The sequence below is a fragment of the Camarhynchus parvulus genome, chromosome 3, assembly GCF_901933205.1.
Source record: "Camarhynchus parvulus chromosome 3, STF_HiC, whole genome shotgun sequence".
Classification (NCBI taxonomy): domain Eukaryota; kingdom Metazoa; phylum Chordata; class Aves; order Passeriformes; family Thraupidae; genus Camarhynchus; species Camarhynchus parvulus.
Genome location: NC_044573.1, coordinates 63,625,252 through 63,649,531, shown reverse-complemented (window position 1 = coordinate 63,649,531; position 24,280 = coordinate 63,625,252). Strand labels below are relative to the sequence as shown.

The following is a 24,280-nucleotide window of genomic DNA, read 5'->3' as shown; positions in this document are numbered from 1 at the left end:
AACACTTCTAGACATTTTAAAAACAAGACCAAAATCACCCTGTGTTTTGCACAATTTATTCTCCAACAGCCTGGTTACCTCAACACTATACAGTGAGTCTGTGGTCTCTCGCAGTCTTGCTCTAGTTAATTCTAGTTCTTTCTGGAGTATTTCCTGAGCTTCTTGAAGACTGGAGATGTGTCCTTCTGCAGTCCCAAGGCCTTGCTCACTTTTTCGTACTAGGTCTTGCAGACGACACACCTGTGGCATTACAAAAAAACTGTAATTTCCACAATTATTACTAATTGCAGCCAAGCCATCCTGGTGTTTTTCAGCGATTCCTAATTCTGACCTAGACAAATTTTCAGTTGCACTACCTGTTCTCCTTTAATATCACTTAATGCTTCTGTATTTAAAAACAAATTCCTGTAATATTATAAAAGCAAAGACTCAATTAGAGGATTTTTACAAGTAAAAAAAAAATATATCCAATGTGTTTGATGCATGTTGCAAGGAAAGGAGCTACATAAAAGATCTGAAAATGCCTCTTAGTTTACTGTAAGAAAGCATGTTTTAAGCAAATTAATGAGAGATATTTCAAAATACATAAACTCTAATCTAATAAATAAATTAACCTGTGCTAAGGTTTAAGTTTCTGTTTTCAGATTGCTACCCGTCTAGCCTGTTTAAAACTTAAACTAAGCAACTGTACATATAATGTAATAATCTCCTTAACCTCTATGTAACAATACTCTTTTTTTCTGCCTGTTTGTGCTTCAGCTTCCCACCTGTTAAATGATGATACTACACTTCTTTGCTTCAAATAAAAATATGAGAGATTGAACACTGTTCACCAGCCACAGGAAAGAAAAAGATTTTAAGTATGTAGGTTGGAAAAACAGAAAAATGGGAGGCAGAGAGGAACAAAGAACAGCAGTTAATTGGAAGTGCGTTTTCTGCTGAAGCAATGGTCTACGTGACTGCCTTTGTAGGTTGAGATAAATTCATTCACAATGGGACAAGTGTCACAAGAAAATACTAACTTTTGGATTACAGGCATGCACAGGTAAGAACTGTAACCACTCTTCCTGTTTGTTAGAATAATTACATACAAATACTGTTTATAATACACACAGAGACACCACCTCTCTCTCCCAGAACTCTCTCCCTCTGTCAACAACCTGTCAAGTGTTTAAAAAGTGGAACTCCTCCTTTTCTTCTCAGAATGGAATCCAAAATTTCTTTGGCATGAGAGATCTCAGTGAAAAACTCCTGTAAAGCTGAGCACTTGTCTCTGTGCTCCTTTGAGTTATATTCAAACAACCAGTAATTCCCTACACTACATGACAAACTACTACCTACATGACAAACTGTCCCCAAACTGTATTGATATCCTGATAGTGTACTGCTGTCTATGTATCTGATAGTGGCATCATATGAATATCAATCCTGTAGATCTAAAGGATATGGGAGCAGGCAGGAATGCCACTCATAGGGCTTAAGATATATTCTGCTGCTGACAAAGCAGTGATGGAGGCTGTTTAAAATGATCCTTAATAACATCATCAGAAATCCTTTGCATGGAGACAGCAAATCCTTAGATGACTGTGCCAAGTGATACAAACATATCAACATTCTAAAAAGGCTTGGCTGGTCTACAGTGAAAGGAAACACATCTACAGAGTGAACAGCCAGTCTCATCCTGAGACATGCATAAGAAAGCCACTATTCTGACTTAACCCAAACTCCCGAAAAAATCTCTGGCAAGTATTCAAGATTACACTGCTCTTAAGTAGCTTAGTACTAGGAGCAAGCCTAATGAGGCTTGAATCTTCCCCTTGTCCTTTAGCTAAGGATTGCCACCAGAAAGTCTGTGAAAAAGAAAAGATGGCATGGGCTCAAAAGCAGCTTTCTCAGCAGGGAAGCTAGAACTGAGCTAGCATCCACAGAAAGTAAAGAATACAAGCCTACTGTGTTAAATGACTTCTGTAACTTAAAGCAAACAAAAAAAAAAGTAAGCAACAGTAGCAATGTAAGCAATGTAAGCCTAAGCTAATGATGTGTCAGACACATCTCAGGGAAGCTTCTTCTAGGTCAGTGAAGGCATTGAGAAACTGCTGTTAGCTGTCAATAGAGATCTAAGGCCAAACTGTGGTTGCAACTGAAGCACTTCTTTCATGTGCTCAAGATAAACATAGTAATGAAATAAAACATTTCTCCTCTGTACTATATGGAGTGGATTTACAGACCAACCCCAATTTATTGCCTGTATGTTTTCTCTCATTTTTTCACTATGCACAAGAGACGGTATTGCATTTATCCTGGCAAAGGATTGTATATAATCTTGAATATTGGACAGCAGCTGGACCTAGCTCCCTATTTTAGTCTTCTGTTCCTTAGCTTTGCCTCTGTTTGGCTAACTTTCATGCTGATGGAATTTTCCAAGCCTGAATTTGACAGCAGTTGGATAATAGAAACTCATTCTTAAAACATTTGAAGTTATTTACTTCAAGGAAGGAGAAAGGTTATTGCTCATGAAGCCAAGACACATTGATAAAGAATAGCTAAATTTAAGCCTACAGTGCTAGATGACGATAGAATGACAATAGTGCTCTACTCAGATCTAATCCAGAAACAATGAAAGTTAGCATACAACAGAGAAGTTAAATCTAAAAATAAATAACTAAACTTCCTGTAATTTTGAACTGAAAAATAAAGCTGTGTAAGATTTTGTTAAGATGCATAACAAATTCATCATATTTTCATCAATTTGAATGCAGGGTTAAAAGAGAAAGAGCAGTTTCAGCTTAAACTTGCACCTTCCCTAAGCTCTGAAACAAAGATACTGGCAACCCTAAGGAGGAAGAACCCTCCTGTTTAAAGAGCTACTCACAACTGACTGATCAGCAGAGCTGCTGAACTCTAAAGGCAGGAGGTCCAGCTACTCTGGCAGTGTATAATCTCTGGCATATCCTTCTATCTGGTAGGTCCTACTCTGAAAGTATATGTTAACACATTTTCAGAATATATACCTTAATATATAATAATCAAATGCATTATGAAATTATTAATATAGTAATGTATCAATAGATTATTAATACAGTAATATATAATATATTAACAAATAAAATCTATACTTTTGGAAGGGCAAACTTCCAAATTTAGTATATTAAAACATGCAGGATTTTTCTTAAGCTAGTTTAGTATTTATCCAATTTGCAAGTCACCAGAATGAGACACCTGCTCTCTCCAAATGTTGTACAGCATAAAAAGCAGTAATGAAAAATGTTGCTGTAAAAAAACACCTAAATTCATGTTTAAGTCTCTCAAAGCACACACTAAAATAATGCATAGGGCTTGCTGAACAATAAAGCTGAAGAAATATGTTCTTGAAACAAGGCAAAAGTTCCCGAGAAAAATGGTCTGATGTTTTTGATATCAGTAGAATGTACTTCTAGTTTCAAAATATTGTATTGTGAAAAGGTGGTGATTTCCAACTAAAACAAATTAAAACTGTCTTGAGATATGATACATTTAACATCAGTTGCATATATCATGACATAGCAAATAATTTGAGTCTTACTAAAAGTATTTCCTATCATCTTTTGATGAAAATACATGAAGACTATTTGCAAGTCAGGAAACTGATCAGAATTTATGATATGTTAACCATAACCAAGTAAGAGTTCACATGCAGTTAAATTTCCCTCTCTCCTGACGTATTTTGTGTAGAGGTCTGTGTACCTAATGAGAAGATAAAAATAATTAAAAATAAAGAGCTGTTTACATCAGCGGTTTACATCTCTCTTGCTTTGTTTATTTTGTAAAGGACAATAAAATCATTGCTCAGAAGCAGTCAACTAACTTGCTATGTTTTAAGAATACTCCATTCTAAACAGAAGTAAGGCATTAAACATTCAACAGCATAGTCCTAGACCTGTCCTGGAGTCTAAGATCACTATTGATGAGATGTGGTAGTGAAACAAGCAATTTAGTCCTTGCCTCCTGATTGGCAGAAGTCAGCTTCGTCGTCAGCTCTTCCTTCACGTTTTCCAGCTGCTGTCGGAGCTGATTCTTATCATCCTCCAAATGCAGTTTCTCCTTCTCAAACTGCTGCTCCAACTCCTTCAGAAACAGGAAGGATGGAAGAAATATTAAATACTTGCCATAGAGTCATTGCAAAGTACAGATCTACCACACGGAAATGATTCTAACTGGCATAAATACTTGTGATCTCATCCCTCTCCTTAAACTGTTAAAGCATGAATATTTATTTCTTTTTACAACAGATGTAATTTTCCAGTTTATTTTATAATTTAACATCCTTAAATCACAAAATAAAGACTAACAGGACTTTCGTCTCAATTACTTCTCAGTAATCAAAAGCTTTAAAAATATATCTACTGTCACAGTTTTTCAGTCTGAGTTGAAAGAAGAATTTTTCATTTTCTATAAAATTACGCTGCTATATCTGCATGTCTTTCAGCCTTTACCCATCCATTTCCTACAAATAATCCCCACAGGAAAGAAAAAATCTTAAAATCCAGATTGAGCTCTGTGAAGTTTTTTAGAACGTTACAATTAATGAAAAAAAAGCCCCACACCATATATCTACTGCATTTGTGTAGAACCAAACTATTTTTGAAGTTTAACTATATGGAAAGAAACAAGCAAAACCCCTGTTTTCATCAGCCTTTATGGTATAATAACCAAATATCAAAATAACTGCTGGATTAATTATATTTCTCTTACATGAGCCTATGTTGTGTGTGTGTATATATACATAAATGTTAGAAACTTTCACAGTTTTAAGTAAAATTATAAATTTATACTTCAGACTTTACATTCAGAATACATTTTCAGAACAGTTTCTTTCACAAAATACTTCCAAGGAAACAGGTTAAAATTGATAATTTTATTATATATTTCAGTGAAATGTACTATACAGCTCATAATACTGCAAAGTTTAAGTGAAGAAAATTAAGGTTTCCAAGCAAGGTGCTCCAGAGTCACCACCATACAAGGCTTCATGGTTTTCTATGGAGCTAGAGGCTCTTTAATTGACTCCTTCCTAGGGGCTCAGCTGAAATGCAAGGCTTAGTATCAATTAAGTGCCTCTGTGCAGACCTGGGCTCAGGTTTCCTAAAAAACAGTATTATCTCAGAAATAGCCATGAAAATACATACACCAGAGCCAGCCTGAAACAAAAGGTACAGTATTGGTAAAATTAGGGGAAACAGGGAGAAAGAACTATAGTATTAAAGAGGAAAAACAGTCACTAAAAGATACAAAAGTCTAAGGAAACCCAAGGCTTTCTGCTGCAAGACAGCAATGTAGTGTCAATCCAGCCAACTCCAAGAAGCAACAGAAGCCAAGACTTCCTCATCCAAACCCAAAGATACCTCAAGTGTTTAACAGGGGGCGGAAAGCACATTAAGCAGTTTGTTAGTTCTAGCACTGCTTTAGGGTATGTGGCAGGCAATAAATGATTCCTGTGTACATTGCTTGCATGATCTCTTCATTCATGGTAGAAGTTGGTCAGAGTGACAGAACAGAGGGTTACACTGTCACAAACTCATTACTAAACAAGGTAAAACTCAACAAGCGCCTGCCTTCTTCACTGGGTCCACATGAGTCAACACGTGGGATAAATGCTCCTTGCTCAGTGAAACTTGATCAATTTGTCTTGTTCATGCTGAAATCTGCTGCCTGCAAAACCCCACTGGTGCTATTTAGACCCTATTCTGATAACAGAGCAATTATTTCTCTGATGATACTTGTCAGTACAGCTGTGTGCTACTGCAAAATTATTAGCAACTCTATTTCCATAATCCTCCTGATGCCATTTTTACAGCTCATTTTATAGATGGAAATACTGAAGCAAAAAGAAATATATGAGCTATTTTTTGAGTCCTACTCTAATTCTGCTGAATTCTCTTCTGTTCCCCAGATGCATTTCCCAGGCTTCCAATCCCAATGAATCCTCATGTCCTCTATCCCAAGGCTCCTGGTACCATGCTTGCTCCTCATCATACAAAATTCAACTCTGCTCCACATTTAAGCTTGCCTGTTGTATTTCATGGATTACTTGATCACCACAGCATGTGCTTAGTGAGACAGGTTTGACAGAGGAGACAGTGAAATCTGATTAGATTTAACATCAGTGAAATCGGATTAAGACTGACTGAGATCTCGATCCCAACATCTCTTCATAGCTAGTTTTTCCTTGTTAAAATAATATCATATTTCTCACACTTAGAGAGATGTTCCCTATTTAAACTAGTTTAGTAATTTAAGAGAAAAAGTTTGTGATCTCCTTTTATTTTATTCTCCACATTATTTTAGTAACAAACAAAACAAAAGAAAAAGAATCCCACATCTTACTGAAATAAAAGAAAAACATACAAGAAACTCTAAGAGACATTGTCTTAATAACAGGCATGTTTAAAGTTTTAAAGAAAGTAAACCTGAAAGATCAGATGTATATATGTCTGAGAGCTACTTCAATTACTGGGTGACAAGAAATATTTCAGATTTATTAAAAATTGACCTAAGAAACAACATAGTAGTAGAAAAATTTACAAAAACAAACCAAATTTATCTGAGATGCACATCACTAACTACAACCATGGTTCTTGGTATGTTTCCTGTGAATATATGATAAGAAATATAACAAAGCCTCAAATTAAACACTTAATCCTGTATTTCCTGTGCAAGGCAAAATTTGTCTGTAACACATACAATCAGACTAGGAAATAATAATTTAAAAATGGGCCTCATCCTGAGAAAATAAAGATTTTGAAACAAAAAAAGCCTTTCAGTTTCAGGATTCCAGTCAAAGGTAAATGAATAGTTGCTGGAGAGTGAGCTGCTGTACAGTACATAATTTTATGTTGCATGCTTAGAACAGCTGTTATAATCTGAGTACACTTAGAGCTTAATAAAATATCAGTCCTAATAAAATATCTTTCTGTACTTCTGAACTGTCAATGAAAATTTTAAATAAATGTTATAATAACATAATCTTTCATCACCTTCAGAAGAATGGATCTTGATATACCAGTCCTTCTGAATATGGGTCACAAATCCCAGGAAAACAAAACCATTATACTTGAAAATACATTTGTATAAATGGAGAATTTATCTTCTGTATGCAGACAAATGACAGTACAAGGGCTTTTTTTTTTCCCAAGATATTTGTTATTTTTCTAAACACTAAGCAGTTTCTTCAGAGGCTTGCAGGTAATTCCAAATTAAGTTTGCCATAAAACAAAACCATGCAGTACAAGATGCAAACTGTAACAGTTCCTTTTTGCTTGATTACTAAGAAAATAAGAACATACCATCTGCAGTTTCTTCTTATCCTTATTAGCATTACTGTGTGCAGCCTCAATTGCAGTATGGTGTTTCCATGCCAATTCTTCCAAGGTCTTGGAATGAGCCTCCTTTAACTGTGCAGCCTCTCCTTCCAACCTTGCTTGTAATTTTACCAGCTCCTTCTCATAATATTCACGTTGTGTTTCCCTTGCTTCATTTACTTTCTATAAAGTACAGGAAAAGAAATCTATTCAATGGTAAAAAAATCTGAACAGTAAGAAATAAAAAAACAATACAAAAACATTACTGATGACATAAATCTGCAAAAAATTAACTTCCATATAAAACAAACTGAGCAAACACTAAGCACTGACTACGTGATTCAGTAACCAAAAAGGTAATTTTAAAAAATCCATGCAAAACAATACATACTTATTAAAAACCTATTTTTTCCTCTATTTAGTCTGGGAAAACAACGATTGGGTATCAAGCCTATGCAGAATTTCTGTTTAGTATTTTCAAACATGTTCAATGCATTTTCAGCAAATGGCTTTTTAAACTGTTCCTTAATCATTTCACATTTGTCCTTCCTTAGACAGTTTAGATACTAGGCATATACACACAAGGTCATAAATCAAATGAAATTGTTAGAAGACTGTCCAAAGCAGTCTGACTGCATTGGACAATCTTCTAACAAAGAAGCATTTCATCTGCCTTCCTTTTAATCTCACTTCACACTCTACATTAGTCATTCTTTGTTGCTACATGAGATATACTTGAAACATACTGGTCCTAGTCTGGTCATATCAAACAAAAATTAAAGCATAATATTTTCTCATCTGAGAATCCTAGTGTTTTTTGTTTTATTCAACTAAAGCCAATAAGCTGTTTAACCTTCTCCAATGCCAGAATTTGCTGCCTTTGTCGCTCATCCAGACTCTGTGTTTTGCTTTGTAATAAATTTCTTTCCTCTTCCAGCTGGGACAATTTTTCCTTTAATCTAGACTTTTCTGATTCCAAGTCTCTGATTGTAACTTCTTGAGTCATTTGAGTAGCTTGAAGCATTCCAATGTGACCTAAAAACAAAACAGCTCTTTAAAACCTCATAGCATTGGTTTCATGCAATTGAAGTGCACATTTACATTCCAGTGATAGCACCACTCTAGTGGAAGCTTGCATATGGATCTCCCTTGTCTTCACTGCAGTACTTATCTTCCTCTCCACTTCTTACTTGTTTAGTTTTATTGTAAAATGCCCAACAACAGCAGAGCACTTGGTGCTGGGGCGCCTTTCATTTCAATTTTCCTCGCTCAAAGTTGCACGTTGACTCCCAAAGGAAAGCAGAAGTAGGCAATTGTAAGAACACTGAAGAACTGATCCCACCTAAACCTGCATATTTCTATCCTAGAATAAGATTGACAACAGAAAGCAGAACACTGATGTCTAAAGATAAACATGTCATTGTTTTATCAAACTCATAATTTCGCTGGCAGACTAGATACATAGTTTTATCTGCTGCACATAGTTTTATCTGCTGTAAAACTTAGGAAATTACACTTTATTTTGCTTATGGGATATGACTAAAAGATATAACAAAACTCTCTCTATAGTAAATAGTGAAGTATGATCTAAATCCTTGCAGGTTGGAGGCTTCCTTTTAATTTATGTGTATTTTTGGAAAAAAAACCAAACAAAAGAAGTACCATTTCAAACTACAAAATATAATCATCTGTCCTTCACATAACCAGCTGACAAAGGTTTATGACTTCAGAAATTTCTGTCTGTTCTTCTTGACTTATATATTATTGTAGGTAACTGACTAAAGGAGTGAAATTTCTGTTATTTTGGGAGTGAATAGAAGACTGTTTAGAAAAAAGAGGATGCTTCTAGTTTGGTCCAACTGAAAGATGAGAGGTATTATTTACTCTGAATAATTTTCTACTGTTTTTTGTAGTCCCAGTTTCTAGAAAAGACTGTTGTTCCCCTTCTCATTTTATTATAAATTTCAAAAATGACAGGTTGAATGAGAGTTCAGTTTTAAATTTAAAAGCAATGCTTTGTTATAAGTCAAAAAGGAATAGCTATGAAAGTGGAGTATATGCTTTTTCTCACACGACAAAATCACTGAGCCTCATGATTTATTTCCATTTGTTATAAAAAGCAAGATGTGCCAAAAAGGAAACTGTTTATTGCCTGTGGACACAGATGTGAAGGGAAGAGCTATGAGATATATAATGAAATTTGGAAATTAAAAATGCCTCAAAATTAATAGTAATTGCATTAAAAATGCACACTTCTAATTGTACTAAGCCCTGGAAAATTCTAGAACTTTTTTTGACATTTTTGTTTGTAAAACTGAAAACTGAAGACTTAGGACAATGGGTATGCTTAGGTTCTGTAACATTTTTTAAAAATCCTTATTTCAAAAGTTCAGCCATTTAAGAAAGTTATTTTCAACCTCAAAATTTTATAATCTAGCAATAATAATAATAAAAAAAATGAGAATTTTCATTTTTTCATACAAGTATGTCCTACATATTTCATTGTAAGCACAAACACTGATCTAGAGCTCTTGTCCTAGCAATACCAACACAGAAGACAGCTTTCCCATTCCTCATGCTCTCAAAAAAGGTATGAAATGCAGCAATTTCCTTAAAAGTTGGGAATCTCAGGATAAATGGAAGAAGAGTATTTTAAATGCACCAAAGAGACTCAACAGAGTCTCTAAAAATTGCAATATGATGAGTAAACATTCTTTATGGTAATTAAGTATGAGAATTCAGTTTTTTTGAGGAAGGATTTTTGATTGTGTGAGCTGAAAATCAAGGAGATGGCAGTGGGCCAGCGTCAGAAACCATTTCCAAACAGGCTGGCACCCAAGTACCCCACATGGCAATGGCTTGGTGGCACCACTGCAAACAGGGATCCTGGATCTTGTTGCACAGTGAGGCTCTAAAACAAAGAGGTACCACTGACAGCACCACTGAGCTTGGCAACAGCACGGACACACTGGGACTTCTGGTAAAGCTGAAAAGCCCAGTGCCAAAGGACACCAGGGCTGGCCTTAATCACAGGCTAGCTGACTCCATGCCATCAGTAATACAGAAAAACAGCCTGGGTATTTATTTCCACTACATTTGGAGTGGCCTGGTGAAACCCTCACATGCTTCTGCCTAAGGAATGAAGCAGCAACAGCTTTAGAGTGTATGAGAACAGGGCTCTCATACAGTCATAAATTTTTCTATGACCTGCCTCACAAAACACCTTTTGGAGGGTCAGATGCCCATTTTACGTTCTCTCAGCAGCAAGCCTATTCCTTTTAGCTGTTTGATCTAATAGGATCTTGCAGTCTTGGGCTCCTGCTGGTCGCTATATTCCTCCAACATATGGCCTAGACTACTCCTGGGCTTGTGCTAATTTGTGTGGAAAACAATCAAGAATCGCTATAATTAGTCCAATTCAACAAAGCCAAAGATAAGCCAGGGGCCCCTTTTTAAGCCCTAGAACCCTACCTATTGTATAGTTGTCCAAGTTCAAGTACTGGGGCCCATGCCTACTACTGAGCACACAAGGGAGAAAATGCCAAAGAGGGAAAAGAAACCTGCATGCGTACAGTCAGGTCTTAAGCTATTTTTTGTGCCTTTCCACATGACAGCAACTACAAAGGAGCAACGAAAGCAGCTATAGAGAAAACTTTAAAGAATTTATTATTCAATAAGCTGCAAATCTTCTGACAGTAGGTATAAAGGAAAGTACCACAGCATCAGCAAAAAGAAAAGACCACTGAAAAAAGGTGGAAGAACAGGAAGCATGTCTCAATTATTATGTGGAGAATAGATGCAGAGCAGAATTGCTCCATATAAGTGCAGTTCCAAGGCCTGTAAGATATGTACATGCCATACAAAGTACAGCACTTGGACAAACGAGTACACAAAAAAGGAAATTTAGGTACAATGCATGTGAGAAGAAAAAACTTTAAAAACCCTCAAAACTCATTGGAAAATTCTATGGAAAGCATTAAACAGTCTTTAGGCACTCTAAAGCTGCATGAGGTTGACAGAAAAAGAAAAGGCTAGAATAAAAGGATGAAGTTTGTTTCCAGATTAAGTTACTGACATACATACTGGCTTTGAGAACAAGATCAGTGGCCTGCTGCTGTAAGCGCTCTCTAGCAGCTGCAAGCTCGCTTTCCACTTCTTTGTGTTTGCTTAACAATGACATCTCCTCCTCCTTCACATCATCTAGCTGTTTTTGAAGAACCTAGAGGAAACACATAATACTTGTTACCATCATATACAATCATGTCAATTTAAATGAACATTAGGTTAAAAGGTAAAGAAGAGACCTTTCAGCAAACAAGTTTTATTCACACAAAAGCTGAAACATTGCAATATTATTCCCATACTCATTGTCTATTATATGTAATGCTTCAAACATACTTTTTGAAGAACAAGATAATGGGTACATGGCATGACAGTATGTGACACTATTCAAAAAGGTAAGTGAAAAAAAAATCCTATAAAATAGTCCACAGAGCCTGGGGGTCTACTTTAGAAACCTGGTTGCTGGCATCTGAGAGTTTTTCATATTTAAGAATACACTATGTGTTCACAGCAGTTTAGTGCCCTTCATTGCAACTCTGGGTGTTTACTACTGACTCAAATTAAGCTACGTGTGGAGATACATAAAATGAGAGCCAGGCAATTACTTCTATCAAACATTCCCGGGGGTCACTGTTGGGACCAGCACTTTTTAACACGTTTCTCAGCTGCACGGGCAGTGGTATTGGGTGCATCCTCAGCAAGCTCGCTGACAACACCAAGCTGTGTGGTGTGGTGCAGTCAACTTGCTGGAGAGAAGGGAAGGGGTGTCATCCTGAGAGACCTTGGCAGGCTTGAGAGGTGGGACTGGGCAAACCTCATAGAGTTCAACAACACCAAGAGCGAGGTCCTGCACATGGGTTGGGGCAATCCCAAGCACAAGTACAGGCTGAGTGGAGACTAGACCTGGGGAGAAGGACTCTGGAACGAAAAGTTCAATATGACTTATCAATGTGCACTCACAGCCCAGATGTGGTGCATCTTGGGATGCATCAAAAGCAGCATGGCCAGCAGGTCACAGGAGGTGATTCTGTCCCTCTACTCTTCTCTTTTTAGACCCCACCTGCACTACTGTGTGTCCAGGTGTGGCAGCCCCAACACAAGAAAGACAAGAACCTTTCGGAAAAAGTCCAGAGGAGGCCACTAAATCAATCACAGGGCTGAATCGCTGGATCTCCTATCGAGACAGGCTGAAAGAATGTTCAGCCTGGAGAAGAGAAGGTTCTTGGGGAGACCTTTGAGCAGCCTTCCAGTATCTAAAGAAGGCCTAAAAGAGCTGGAAAAGGACTTTTGACAAAGACATGTAGTGATAAGACAGGGACGAGTTGCCTTAAATTGAAGGAGCATAGGTTTAGATTAGATAGTATGAAGAAATTATCTTTGAGGGTGGTGAGGCACTGGAACAGGTTGCCCACAGAGGTTGCGGTCCTGCCATACCTGGAGGTGTTCAAGGCTGGATGAGACTCTAAGAAAGCTGATCTAGTGCAAGGCAGCCCATGGCAGAGGATTTGGTGCTAGATGATCTTTACTGTCTCTTCCAAGGCAAACTATTCTATAGTTCTATGATTCTTTTCTTATGCCTTAAATCAGATGTACTGATTCACAACAGCATATCTTGGAGAGTGTAATGTGTTTCAGCCATGCAGGAGGGAAAAGGAAATATTGTTCTGGTTCAAAAGAAAATATAGATTTCTTATAATTCAAGTTACTGAAACAGTAAAGAGTCATCTCAGAAACTAAAGCAGAAGAGAGAATTGGGGAAAACACTGTACAGGATGAATAATGAAACAGACACCAGATCCATCCACAATGATCAGAGTAGGGCCTGACTTTAAAATCTGTTGCAGATACTGCACTAGACTCTTCCTCTTCTTTGGGAACAAAACTACTTTACTGCAGGAATGATCAACATGCAACCGGTTTCACCTTCACCACAGCTTTCCATAAGCTCACCTCCTAAAGCCCCTTGCAGAAGAGGCAGAGACGCGTGATGAACTGACTGCAAGCCCCCTTTACTATCCCCCTGTATCAATGTAGGGGAAGTGGTTAGAGAACTTGAGAGCTGAGAATAAAGTTAACTCTCTAGAGCTGGGAATAAAGTTAAGCCCAGGAAATATGAAGGGGTGGGGTAAAAGTGCTCTTTAAAGATTTGGTTTAACTTCTCATTATCCTACTTTGATTTGATTGGTAACAAATTTGGTAATAAATTGGTGATAAACCCTACTTCCCAAGTCAAGTCTGTTTAGCCCATGATGGTAACTGATGAGTGATCTCTCCCTCTTCTTATCTCAACTCAGAAGTCTTTCATTACAGCCTCTCTCCTCTGCTCAGCAGAGGAGAAGAGTAGTAGAGCAGCTTTGGTGAGCACTTGGCATGCAGCCAGGATCAACTCAACACACTAAATAAAACTGTGCTGGAGTTTAACCAAGTAAGCAGTTAAGTATGGCACAGCCACTTGCTCACTACTGCCAAAGTGGGACAGAGAAGGGAATTGGAAGGGTAAAAGTGGGAAAATTTGTGGGTTGAGATGAAGACTGTTTGATAGATAAAACAAAAGCCACACACACACAAGCAATTAAAACAAGGAATTCATTCACCACTTCCCATGAGCAGGCAGGCATTCAGCTGTCCTCAGGAAAGCAGGGCTCCATCTGGCATAATGCTGACTTGGGGAGGCAAACACCACCACTCCTTCCTCCTTCCCTCAGGTTTATATGCTGAGCATTATGTCATATAACATGGAATATCCCTGTGTTCAGCTGTCCTGGCTGTGCTCCATTCCAGTTCCTTGTACATCCCCAGCCTCCTCATTGGAAGGGTAGGGTGAAAAGCCAAAACAACCTTGATTTGCTGTAAGCACAGCTCAGCAATAACTAAACCATTCCTGAATTACCAACACTGTTTCCAATATGTTTGGATTTGTTTCCAACAAATCCAAAACATGGCATCCCACAAGCTCCTATAGAGAAAATTAACCCTACCTGAGCCAAACCCAGTAACATACTGAAAGAGTGTGCAGTATTTCAGTTGCTGCTTGTGAAAATATTGTTAATTAAACAATTAAACTTAAAGTAGAAAGAAATGAAAAAAAATTGAAGAAGATGACAAGCATGTATGAGCGATAGAAAATTAAGTTTACACACTCTAATAACAGCCACATGGAAACAGTGTTTTTATAGGAAAAGAAAATGCGCAGCCTTGGGAACAATATATCAGTCTCACCTGAACATTGTTTTCTGCAGTACCAAGAGCCACCTGAAGTTTTTGGCATTTTTCCCGTAGACTAGCAGCTTCATCCTGGACCATTTGCAATTCAGTTTTAAGCTTCCCCAGATTCTTCCGTAACATACTTTCCTGGTTCTGAAATTCTTTTCTTAGCTCCGCTTCTTTCTCTTTGCAGGCATGTAGACTTTCTGCTGTAAAAAGCTGAGATCTTTTCAAGGAGTCAAGTTCATGTTCATAGAAGGACTGCGCTTTGCTGAGTTTGCCTTCATAGTCCTCAATGAGCTTTTTTTTTTCCAGCCTTAACTCTTCAACCTTATTGTTCAAGTCTTCCAGCTCCAGTCTATGCAATTCCTCCATTTTCTCTTGCCCCTTACTTAAAGTAGCATTCTGACTCTGATGAGTCTTCAGGAGTTCTTGAATTTCAAGCCTGTGGGCAGCTTTTAACTCTTCCAGTGCTGTACGCTTGTCCTTCTCATACTGTACTTGCAACTGAATGAAACTTCGTAGCCTTTCCTCAAATTTCTTTCTGATCTCTTCTACTTCCCTTGACATGGTCACTACACGCTGGACATGCTGAGCTTCTGCACAAAGCTGCATATCTTCAACTCTATCCTTATATGCTTCAAATTCTGTCAAGGCCTGATGTTTCATCTTTTTGTGATCTTCCAGCGACTCTTCCAAAACCTGAATCTTTCTCTTGAGATCCATTTCTTCTGCCACTTTACTTTTATACTGCAAGATCTTCTCTCTGGTCTCTGCAAGAATTTGCTGGATTTCTTCTTCATGAGCATCCTTAAGGGCTTGGATAGCTGCTTCATGTTCATCATTTTTAGTGTTCAAAGCATATATTACCTGCAAACATGAAATAATAGTATATTAAGAGAAAAGCCATTCTGTTTATCTGTTAAATCCCAATAAAAACATACCTAGGTACTCTGAAAGCTACTTTACCAATCTGGCTTTTTTCCATCACACGAATAAGAGACCTCATGTTATTAAGGATGTAACTGCATAAATGCAGTGTTAGTCATGATATTCTTACAGATCTTAAAGAGTAGGGTAGTTTTTCTGTTCTCCTTAAACACCTAATTTTTCTAATGAAAGCTGTGTCTTTATATCCATGTTGTTACTGTAAATATACTGGGGGGGAAAAACACACTTAAAAACAAATTTTTAAAAAAACACCTCAAATTTATTTGGAATAGTTCAAAGCACAGACAAAATAAAAAACAAAACTGAAGAGATCTTTCTGTTGGAAAATAACACACAGGGTATATATATCACAAGAAATTCAACTGGAACAAAAAATATATCTCAGATCCCTCCTTTCCAAACAGTACATGTTCTTAAATATTTCATTTCAGAAACATCAAATATGCAAACACTAGTTATTCTGGATTGTAATCTTGATGGTTGCCCAGATACAATTTCACTTTTGACAGTTTATCTAGTAAACATTTTGTGTCTCCTAAGGCCTAAGGTGCCTTACCACATAAATTCACTGACTTCCCAGCTAGTAAGTCAGATGAACAGAGAAGTTCAGGGCAGGGCAGCCAGCAATCTGGGGAGCCCAGGGAGCTAAGCAGTTCAAGAAGGCTGTGAAAGCAGCAAAACCACGAGCATTCAATGAAAGTTTTAAGATAACCAGATATATCCTAAGGGATGTTTCAAGTGCACCACAACATAGTAGGTCTTGGTTTTTAACCAGGAAGTACAGATAAGTATGTGTGTCAGTATCTGTGTATGTCAGTGAATAAACTGTCCATGCAATAGGTGGGGTTAATGCAATCTTTGCATTGCTTCAAGAACTCCAGCAATTCTCCCCATACTTCCTAGATATACAGGCAGCAGAGCTATAAAACACATCTGAACAAAAAACAAAACAAACAAACAAAAAAAACCAAAACAAACAAAAAAAAAGTCTTCTGATTAGTTTAACTTGTGTATCTTAAAAATTAAGAAGAAGCACCAAAAAGAACAACGAAGAAGCAGCCGGGGATCTTCTTTTCTAACTGAGGACAGAACCTAGATCAGTCCTCCATCAGCACAGAACCAGCCAACAGAGGAAGTTGTGCTGACTTGCCCTCAAGGCTGGGAAATATGAAGAAGGCACAGAATTGCTCTCCTGACACTAAGCAAAAGCCTCTATGCTCCAGACTAAAGAAAAGTGTTTACAGCCAAGTGTTCAGATGAGCTACAAAGCTCAAAAAGTTATTGTAACTGAAAGAGCAGATTTAAGACTTTGGCCATGGTGTTCTTTTGTTTGTTTGAACAAAAGTCCAGATGTTTATTCTAGACTTTATGCCTTTTATGCATTTTATTCTAAATTTATTCTAAATTTTATGCCTGAAATAACATACCCCATTCTGTTGCCCGAGCCACAAAATCCCAAAAGGACGGGCTTTAGATTACAATTGAAAAGAAAAAGGAAAACCAAAAAAGTTCTGAAGCAACATTATATGTAAAAAACCCAACCGCCCCCCCAGCCTCACTTATCTTTATATAGCAAGGAATTAACTTAAAAATATCACAAAAAACACTTTTAACTTATTCTAATTCAAATTTTTCACAAATGTACATGCTAATTAATGAAAGAGGAAAAAACCACAGGTTTTCCATAGGTTTGGCAACTTGTTTTTAGTACTACTTACATATCTGCAGGTATCAAGGACACTTTTGGCTTTCTTCCTCCCCATAAAAAAAAAAAAAAATTCCTTTTCTGAAGGAGTTTCATGGTACAGAGACTCACAAAACTCTAACAAAACATTGCAAAAAATGACAACTAAACCACATGCAATCTCATTAGCAAAATCACAACTATCACCGAAATGCCCTTCACCAAAGGTTTTAACCTTCTATATTTTTATTGTCTTTGGTGATGCCAACAGTAACTTCTGATCACAAAGCTATGATCTCCCTCCTGGTACCAGCAAACAGTCTCATATACTGGATCCCAAAGTCTTGTTTCCCTGCTGGTTTAATGGTGTCTAGTGTTCAACTTCTTTGTTCATATCAAAAATTACTTGAAAACAGAGGGTTTGGGGTTTTTTAAACGTTATATGCACTGTCTTGCATGAGTAGTGCTGTAGTTTTGGTTAGAGAAGTGGGACAATGTAGTTTAAAAGGTACTATAAAAAAAATAAATCTCACATTTAGGATCAGGTCATTATAATAAGCAATTGCAGAACACTAGGTCAAATCCCACACTCAAAACAGCTCTTGACTTTCGTCCTTGTGCACAGAAGTGCCATAATGTTTTTCACTTCAGGCAGTGTTCCATTCTCAAGTTATGCAGCACTACAATCTGCAAAAAAGTATAAATCACAAAGGATTTTCAAAGGTATTATGATTTAGCAGTGGAAACTTCACTGAAGAGTCCAAGTGAAAAATAAATCCATGTGCAATGCCACATTCAGAAGATATCTTTAAATTCTCATTACTGACTTGCTCCTTACTAAAAGCACTGAACAGCAACCAATTCAAATTCAAGCACAACTCGTTCCCTAAAAGAAGGGCATTCATATCTTATGGGAAATGCAAAAATAAAATGCATGCAACTGAATATTTCATCATAACATACGCCTTACAGCAGCCTGAATTCTAGCTCCATCAAATTACTATAAACCTCACTATTTTTAAAGAAATAGAATAGCTGTAACAGATTTTATCTTTGAGAATTTGACCCACTGTATCAACATAGGAACACATGGAAAAAAGTCTGTACTAACAAGCAAAGGCAACTTAAAAGCACTTCAACGAAATGCAAGCAGAAATTGAAGTACCGTGGAGCAAATGAATACATTTAGAGTTCTAGCTAAAACAAATTGCTCCTTCTCAAGTAAGTTTCTGAAAATTGAAAAGCAGTAAGGTTACAAACATTGGAGGTAGGTAGATTAAACAAGTTTTGCACTCTGTTTTTAAATGAGAGCATGAATCCCTACTAAGCATGCTTGTAAATGCTTTTTGAAATGATTTAAAAATCCCTGCAGCTTTTTTAGTACAACTGCTTAATACTAAGACCCATAAACTGCTTATTTGAGTAATTCATATTTTTCCAGCTCTACTCTAACTGCACATAGCAATTCTTATCACATGACAGGGAAAAAAAAAAACATGCTTTATTCTATTTTCAGTCAGCATATCATTTCAGAGGGACAGACAGAACCATACTCTAAGGATACTGAGATTGCCAGCTAATACTTTTTATACAGAACAGTAACTTAATTATTAATGAAAACCTACTGAAATACTGTGTGCATTGATCTGAAGAACTACAACAGAGTAAGTTAGTACCAACAACAGCAAAAACCTTGGTTATGTCAATAATTATTGGATTGTTTAGTTATGTTCTACATGGTAAGGTGAAGCAAGTCAGACCCTACGCTAGCTTTGGTGTTTTGAGCTACACGGAATACAAACAACAATTCCTGCTCCACACTGTTTGTGGCTGAAAGTTTGGCCGAGAAATACTTTTTACCCCAAACCAGATGTTAGGGATTGGAAAGCTGCCAATTCTCACATGGTCAGCTGTACCTCTTCAGTCATCTGTTCCTGACAGCAATTTAGTTGGGATAGAATGCTATTCTAATTACAAATGTGTAATTCACCTTAACACTAGAATTGAGTGCAAATTATTTTGCAGCACAGAAAACCATAGTCTATGATTCTATGAAAATACCCCAAGAAATGTGCACGGGTCATTTTCTCTAATTTTACATCAAAACGAGAGCTGATACCTATGAGAAAAAACCATCACTACGCATCTTACACAAACATCAATCTTATGACTGGTAAACCTCCACTTCAGACTTGATGTGTGGGGCCCTGGGTCAGAGCTCAGCCTTGTTCAGGTGAACTGTTGTGTTCCCAGTGCTCCCAGGGTGCTGCTGCCTGACCACCAGCCTGAAACACCAGAGCCTCCAGAGGCATCCCCAGACTTTGTCAGTGCTGCCCGTCTCTGGAATGACCCACACAAGGACAGTGCCAACAAGAAATGCTTGAGCATAACCTGCTAATGATTTATAAGATGGGAACCAATGAGCCTGATCCATCCTTGCTCTCTGTGGGTAGGTAAGAATTACTTCACAGAGGAAGTAGTAACATATACCAAGAAACAGTAAAAAGTGCAGCAAACAGAAAAGTTCAGCCTACAAAATCAGTAAGAAATGTTAAAAAATTGCAAACATTATCATTAATTATTTTATGTAGAAATATTTCCTCTATGATAGTTCAAAATAATCATATGTCTTGGTACAATAGATATTGGATTAATTTTCCCCCTTTTCTTCCAGTTGACCAAATAATGTCCAAAAAATGAGATATATTTATATATCAGCATTTAAAATTTACATATTATGATCAATTTAAGACAAAATAAAATACCCAACTTAATAGACAGGAAGAGTTTGTTTTACAGGACAAATTTCTTCTCCTTAGCACAATATAAGAATACAATGATACAGGAAAGTACTTAAAAGCTACTCAAAACTGCCTTTCATAAAAGCTGACCAGTCACAGAGTACATTATTACAAATGTCTTACTAAATACAAAAGTAGACAGACATGTATAGAAAAAAAACCCCAAACCTTAAAACCTACGTATGCCCATCTTTCTTTCTTTCTTTTTCAATTTAAATTTAAAAAAAACCATTCATTTATCTAAAAAGATCTTTTGCTTCCTTATGGAAAATCTCACAAATAGATGATGCTCTGTCAATCAAGATCTTTGTATTATTACTGATAACAAACATAGAAACAAGCCTAGACTTTTAGGTCAGGATTTCTTGACATCACAGAAAAGGTGGAAGGAAGACAGGTGTCCTTCAGCTACATGGCTCATTGCAAGTCTTTCTAAATACCTGGGCCAGGGCATTAGGGGCACAGCACAATGAGAAGGGAAGGGATAAATATGGTCTGCAGCTGTAAAAGGAATGTCCCCCACCAATAGTATCTCCCCGTCTTCTTTGAGATAAAATGCACAGAGGGCAAGAATTTGATTTTTTTTCCTAAAAAACACACTTTCACATGAAATTTATTATTAAAATATCCTTTATGCTATTCAACAATCTTCATGCGTTAGCTCAATTTATACTTAAGTAAAATCCAGTATTTTATTCCTTTAGAAACTCTAGAAACAAATGCTGGATTAATTTTATTACAGCAACTAGCTTTCCAAAGCAATCTCTAATGACTTTTGTTTACAATTAATTATTTAGAGAATGACACTATGAAGCTCAACATAATTTCTAAGTATTGAGCATTAACAGATATCCACAACTACCTAGGGCTTTACTTTTGGATAAGAAATTTTTCATTTTCACACTTATTGATAGACAATTTTCTGTAAAAGAGGATAAGCCCAAGGCCATGCACCACTCACCAACATCTACACTGAGAATAAAACACAGGGGAAAAAATAATTTTTTATTTTCAGGTTTCTTGATGTTTAATACAATATACAGTAGGTATAACACCTCACAGGGGCCCATACACCTAGAGGACCTTTCTTCATACTCCTAAATACCTGCTCCTTGAGCACCTGTAATCTGATGTGCTGATAATCCATTTATACTTTCAGAACTGCCAAGTACAGATCAGTATCACATTTAACTTGACTTACAGTCCTTCCTGTGTTTTGTTTATTTGTGTTTGGCCCACACTGAAATATTAACTCTTCTGAATTGTCTGAAAATCCTACTGGTTTAAAATATCTGCTTGCATTTACAGCTCAGCATGTTTATAAATTATTACAGTGCCTGTACCTCAAAATTTAATTATCAGAAAAAGGCATGCCACAGTCCAATTAATCATGAGGGAGGAGATGTCCCACTCAAAGAAGAGGTGCAGAGCACACCTCGACACAGGGACAGAGTGGTCAGTGTGGCTGAATAGGTCATTTATTCACTGGGGCCTTTCTCCTAGAGTTGTACCAGACAGCAAATGAGAGGCTTTTTGGGAGTTCATCAGGAGCTTTATGCTACTACAGCCTATCTTGGAAATAGGCACTTGGTCCAAATCCAGGAACAGGAAAAGCCTTTATCAATCAGGTAACACAAATCAAAATCAAGGCAGCAGGTAAAGCTACGGCTACAGAGCACTCTGTAATCAGATTCAGCAAGGGGAGCACATTACCTGCACCTCTCTTTTGATAGCCCAACACACTGAGCAGCAACATGAGAATGGAATTCACAAGTTCAGAAGCCAGGCAGTCAACAGTGGTTTAAACCTAAGGCCTCGGGGCCAGGACACAACAATTTGTGATCCTACAAGTGATTTCAGCAATCAGCAGGGAACCAAGAAGGAGCTCACCCATGACAAGAGGTCAAGTGGGCAATCAGGCCCTGTTGCTCCTTCTGCTCTAGCAGCAGAGTGCTTCCAAGACTGGGTCTACCAGTGAAATATACGACCAGAAGGGGACAAAAGGGGATTTGACAGAGGCACCAGCACATATGTGAGAGTGACAGAAAAGAGATATTTGGGGGCAAATCAATTCCATTAAGCAGAGTACATATAATAGTGGACACAAGGACAGATGGTATCCTGATATTGTTAGCAGAAAATTCCTTTTCTCCCTTACATGGTTATTTTGGATGTGCTGCAGTAAAGGGAAAAGTGGGGTATTTTCCTCACCACAACAAATCCTAATGGAACAAAGGAATTTAATAACTGTACTCCATTTTCTGAGGAAGAAAAAGAGCAGATATCTCTTACAAATATGTATAAAAACAAAAAATAGGAGGGAAAGGAGAAAAAATACAGTTCACTTTAAACAGGCTTTTAAAAGAATCATGACCCGGCTAAAGTGTGACAGACAGATACAATGCTGCACCACCCAAATCAGGAGGAATTTCTCACTGAGACGGTTGTCAAGAATGGGAATGGGCTGCTCAGGGACCTGGTGGAGTCACCATCCCCAGAGGTAGTCAAGAAACAACTGGACATAGCTCTTAGTGCTATGGTCTAGTTGATATAGTGGTGTTTGGTCATAGGCTGGACTCAATCTTGACACCTTTCCCCACATCAATGATTGTATGCCTCTATGATACATGAGACAACCTTCAGAATATCTTCCGCTGAGGCAAAAATTCAGTTACAAAACAAGCAGTTGTGATGTCAAACAAACAAGAAATACAATTAAATGGGAAGAGCAATATCAAGATAATATCACAGGACTATGAGAGATGGGTTTGGTATGCACTAGACATCTCTAGTCAGTGGTCAAGATGGCCATTAAAGAATGCTGCAGAAGGACAGGCAAGTGGCCAGATTGAATTCAACTAATTTTCAGGAGTAGAACATCTCAGAATTATATGTACAAGCCAGAACCAAAATAATTTTTCCAGGCAGAAAGAAGTGGACTTCAAGACCTTGACAGAAAGACAAGAAGCAGCTGGATAGAAGGGAGGTGCAACTCTTTACTATAAACCAAATTAGGGAAGACATCACCATTAGTGCTTTGTATGACCTGGCACTTAATCCCCCACTTGGCTACTACGTGACATCTATTTCTGAGAGAAATGCTCAGCTGTTCTACACTGGCATTGCTGTCTCTAATGGAGTTACATAAGTTTACAGGGTTCAGCAATCCAGTTCTGTACATTTATGTTGCACTGTTCTCAGAGTGATTTTTAAGCAATATATTTATTACCTGTGTGACTGAGACATTTACTTTTGTTATCTGCACATAAGTTTGCTTTCTGTGCCAAAGTGTAAAATCAGCTTGCACAGTAAGTCAAAACTTGAAACTTACATTAAACTCTATCTCATTATGACATCAAAAATATTTTCACGACAACAGGCTTTAATACAACACAAGAATATGTTGAAGAAAGACTGCTATGAAAGAGGGTAAAATTGTTTAGAAACAGCTTCAAAAGTTACTCAGAATGGGAACAAATTCTAGCAGAAAACAGTTTAAATGTTTTCTAATGGCTCCTTGAAAATCAACCCTTATTTTTAAACTCAACCACTTTAAACACACCCAAATTGTAAATCAAGTTGAGCGGTACTAAACCTCAGACTTGCTTAACTGATAAGGAGAGCTCTACTATACAAATATTATCAAAAAGACAACAGTTACTTACAATGCCTCTAAGACTACTTTGGCACTATGGCTTAAAAATTATTTGTTCATCCCAAATCATCAGCATTGTTTCAGAACTATATTACAGAGAACAAAGAGATGCCATATTTTCATCTGCTTTAATCACCTGCTAGCTATAGTAAATTCATCCTTTCTTCTTTCAATTTCTGTATTTAGTATCATCAAATTACATCCTAATGGTCAGTCAAGCCATAGTTTATGAAGTTGGAATTTTTTCCCCCAACAATGTCATTCAGAAATTTTTCTCATTCTATGTACTTTTAGAAGGAAAATATAGTTTCTAGTTCACCAATTACTCATTTTCTTAACAAAAAGCAAAGTCATATTACTCCTTGAAAAAGCATCCAGAGAAGAAAAACAGCCTTTTGGTGCAAAAGATAAGAGATGGCACTGAGGAAGTGGGTTGTCTTCAGTAGGGTCAAATGCCTTAAAGGATGGCATTTACTGACATTGAAGCAATGAGAGCCTAAAAGGATGAACAGAATTTGAAATTTTCTGCAAAGTATATTTCTATGATAAATCCATCACACTTCAAGAATCTCAATTTGGAGTGAAA

At 37.2% G+C, this 24,280-nt stretch overlaps 1 protein-coding gene across 3 annotated transcripts in view; it reads right to left on the bottom strand.

Annotated features, from left to right (window-relative positions):
- The window catches only part of FAM184A (family with sequence similarity 184 member A), a 75,130-nt gene that overhangs the window by 32,772 nt on the left and 18,078 nt on the right, over positions 1–24,280 (bottom strand). For all 3 annotated transcript variants that reach the window (XM_030944824.1, XM_030944826.1, XM_030944825.1), the window contains exons 2-7: positions 14,619–15,473; positions 11,421–11,556; positions 8,191–8,372; positions 7,323–7,520; positions 3,982–4,104; positions 79–240 (exon numbers count right to left, since the gene is read on the bottom strand). In XM_030944824.1, the coding sequence (XP_030800684.1) occupies positions 79–240; positions 3,982–4,104; positions 7,323–7,520; positions 8,191–8,372; positions 11,421–11,556; positions 14,619–15,473 (1,656 nt within the window). The remainder of the gene's footprint in view (positions 1–78; positions 241–3,981; positions 4,105–7,322; positions 7,521–8,190; positions 8,373–11,420; positions 11,557–14,618; positions 15,474–24,280) is intronic.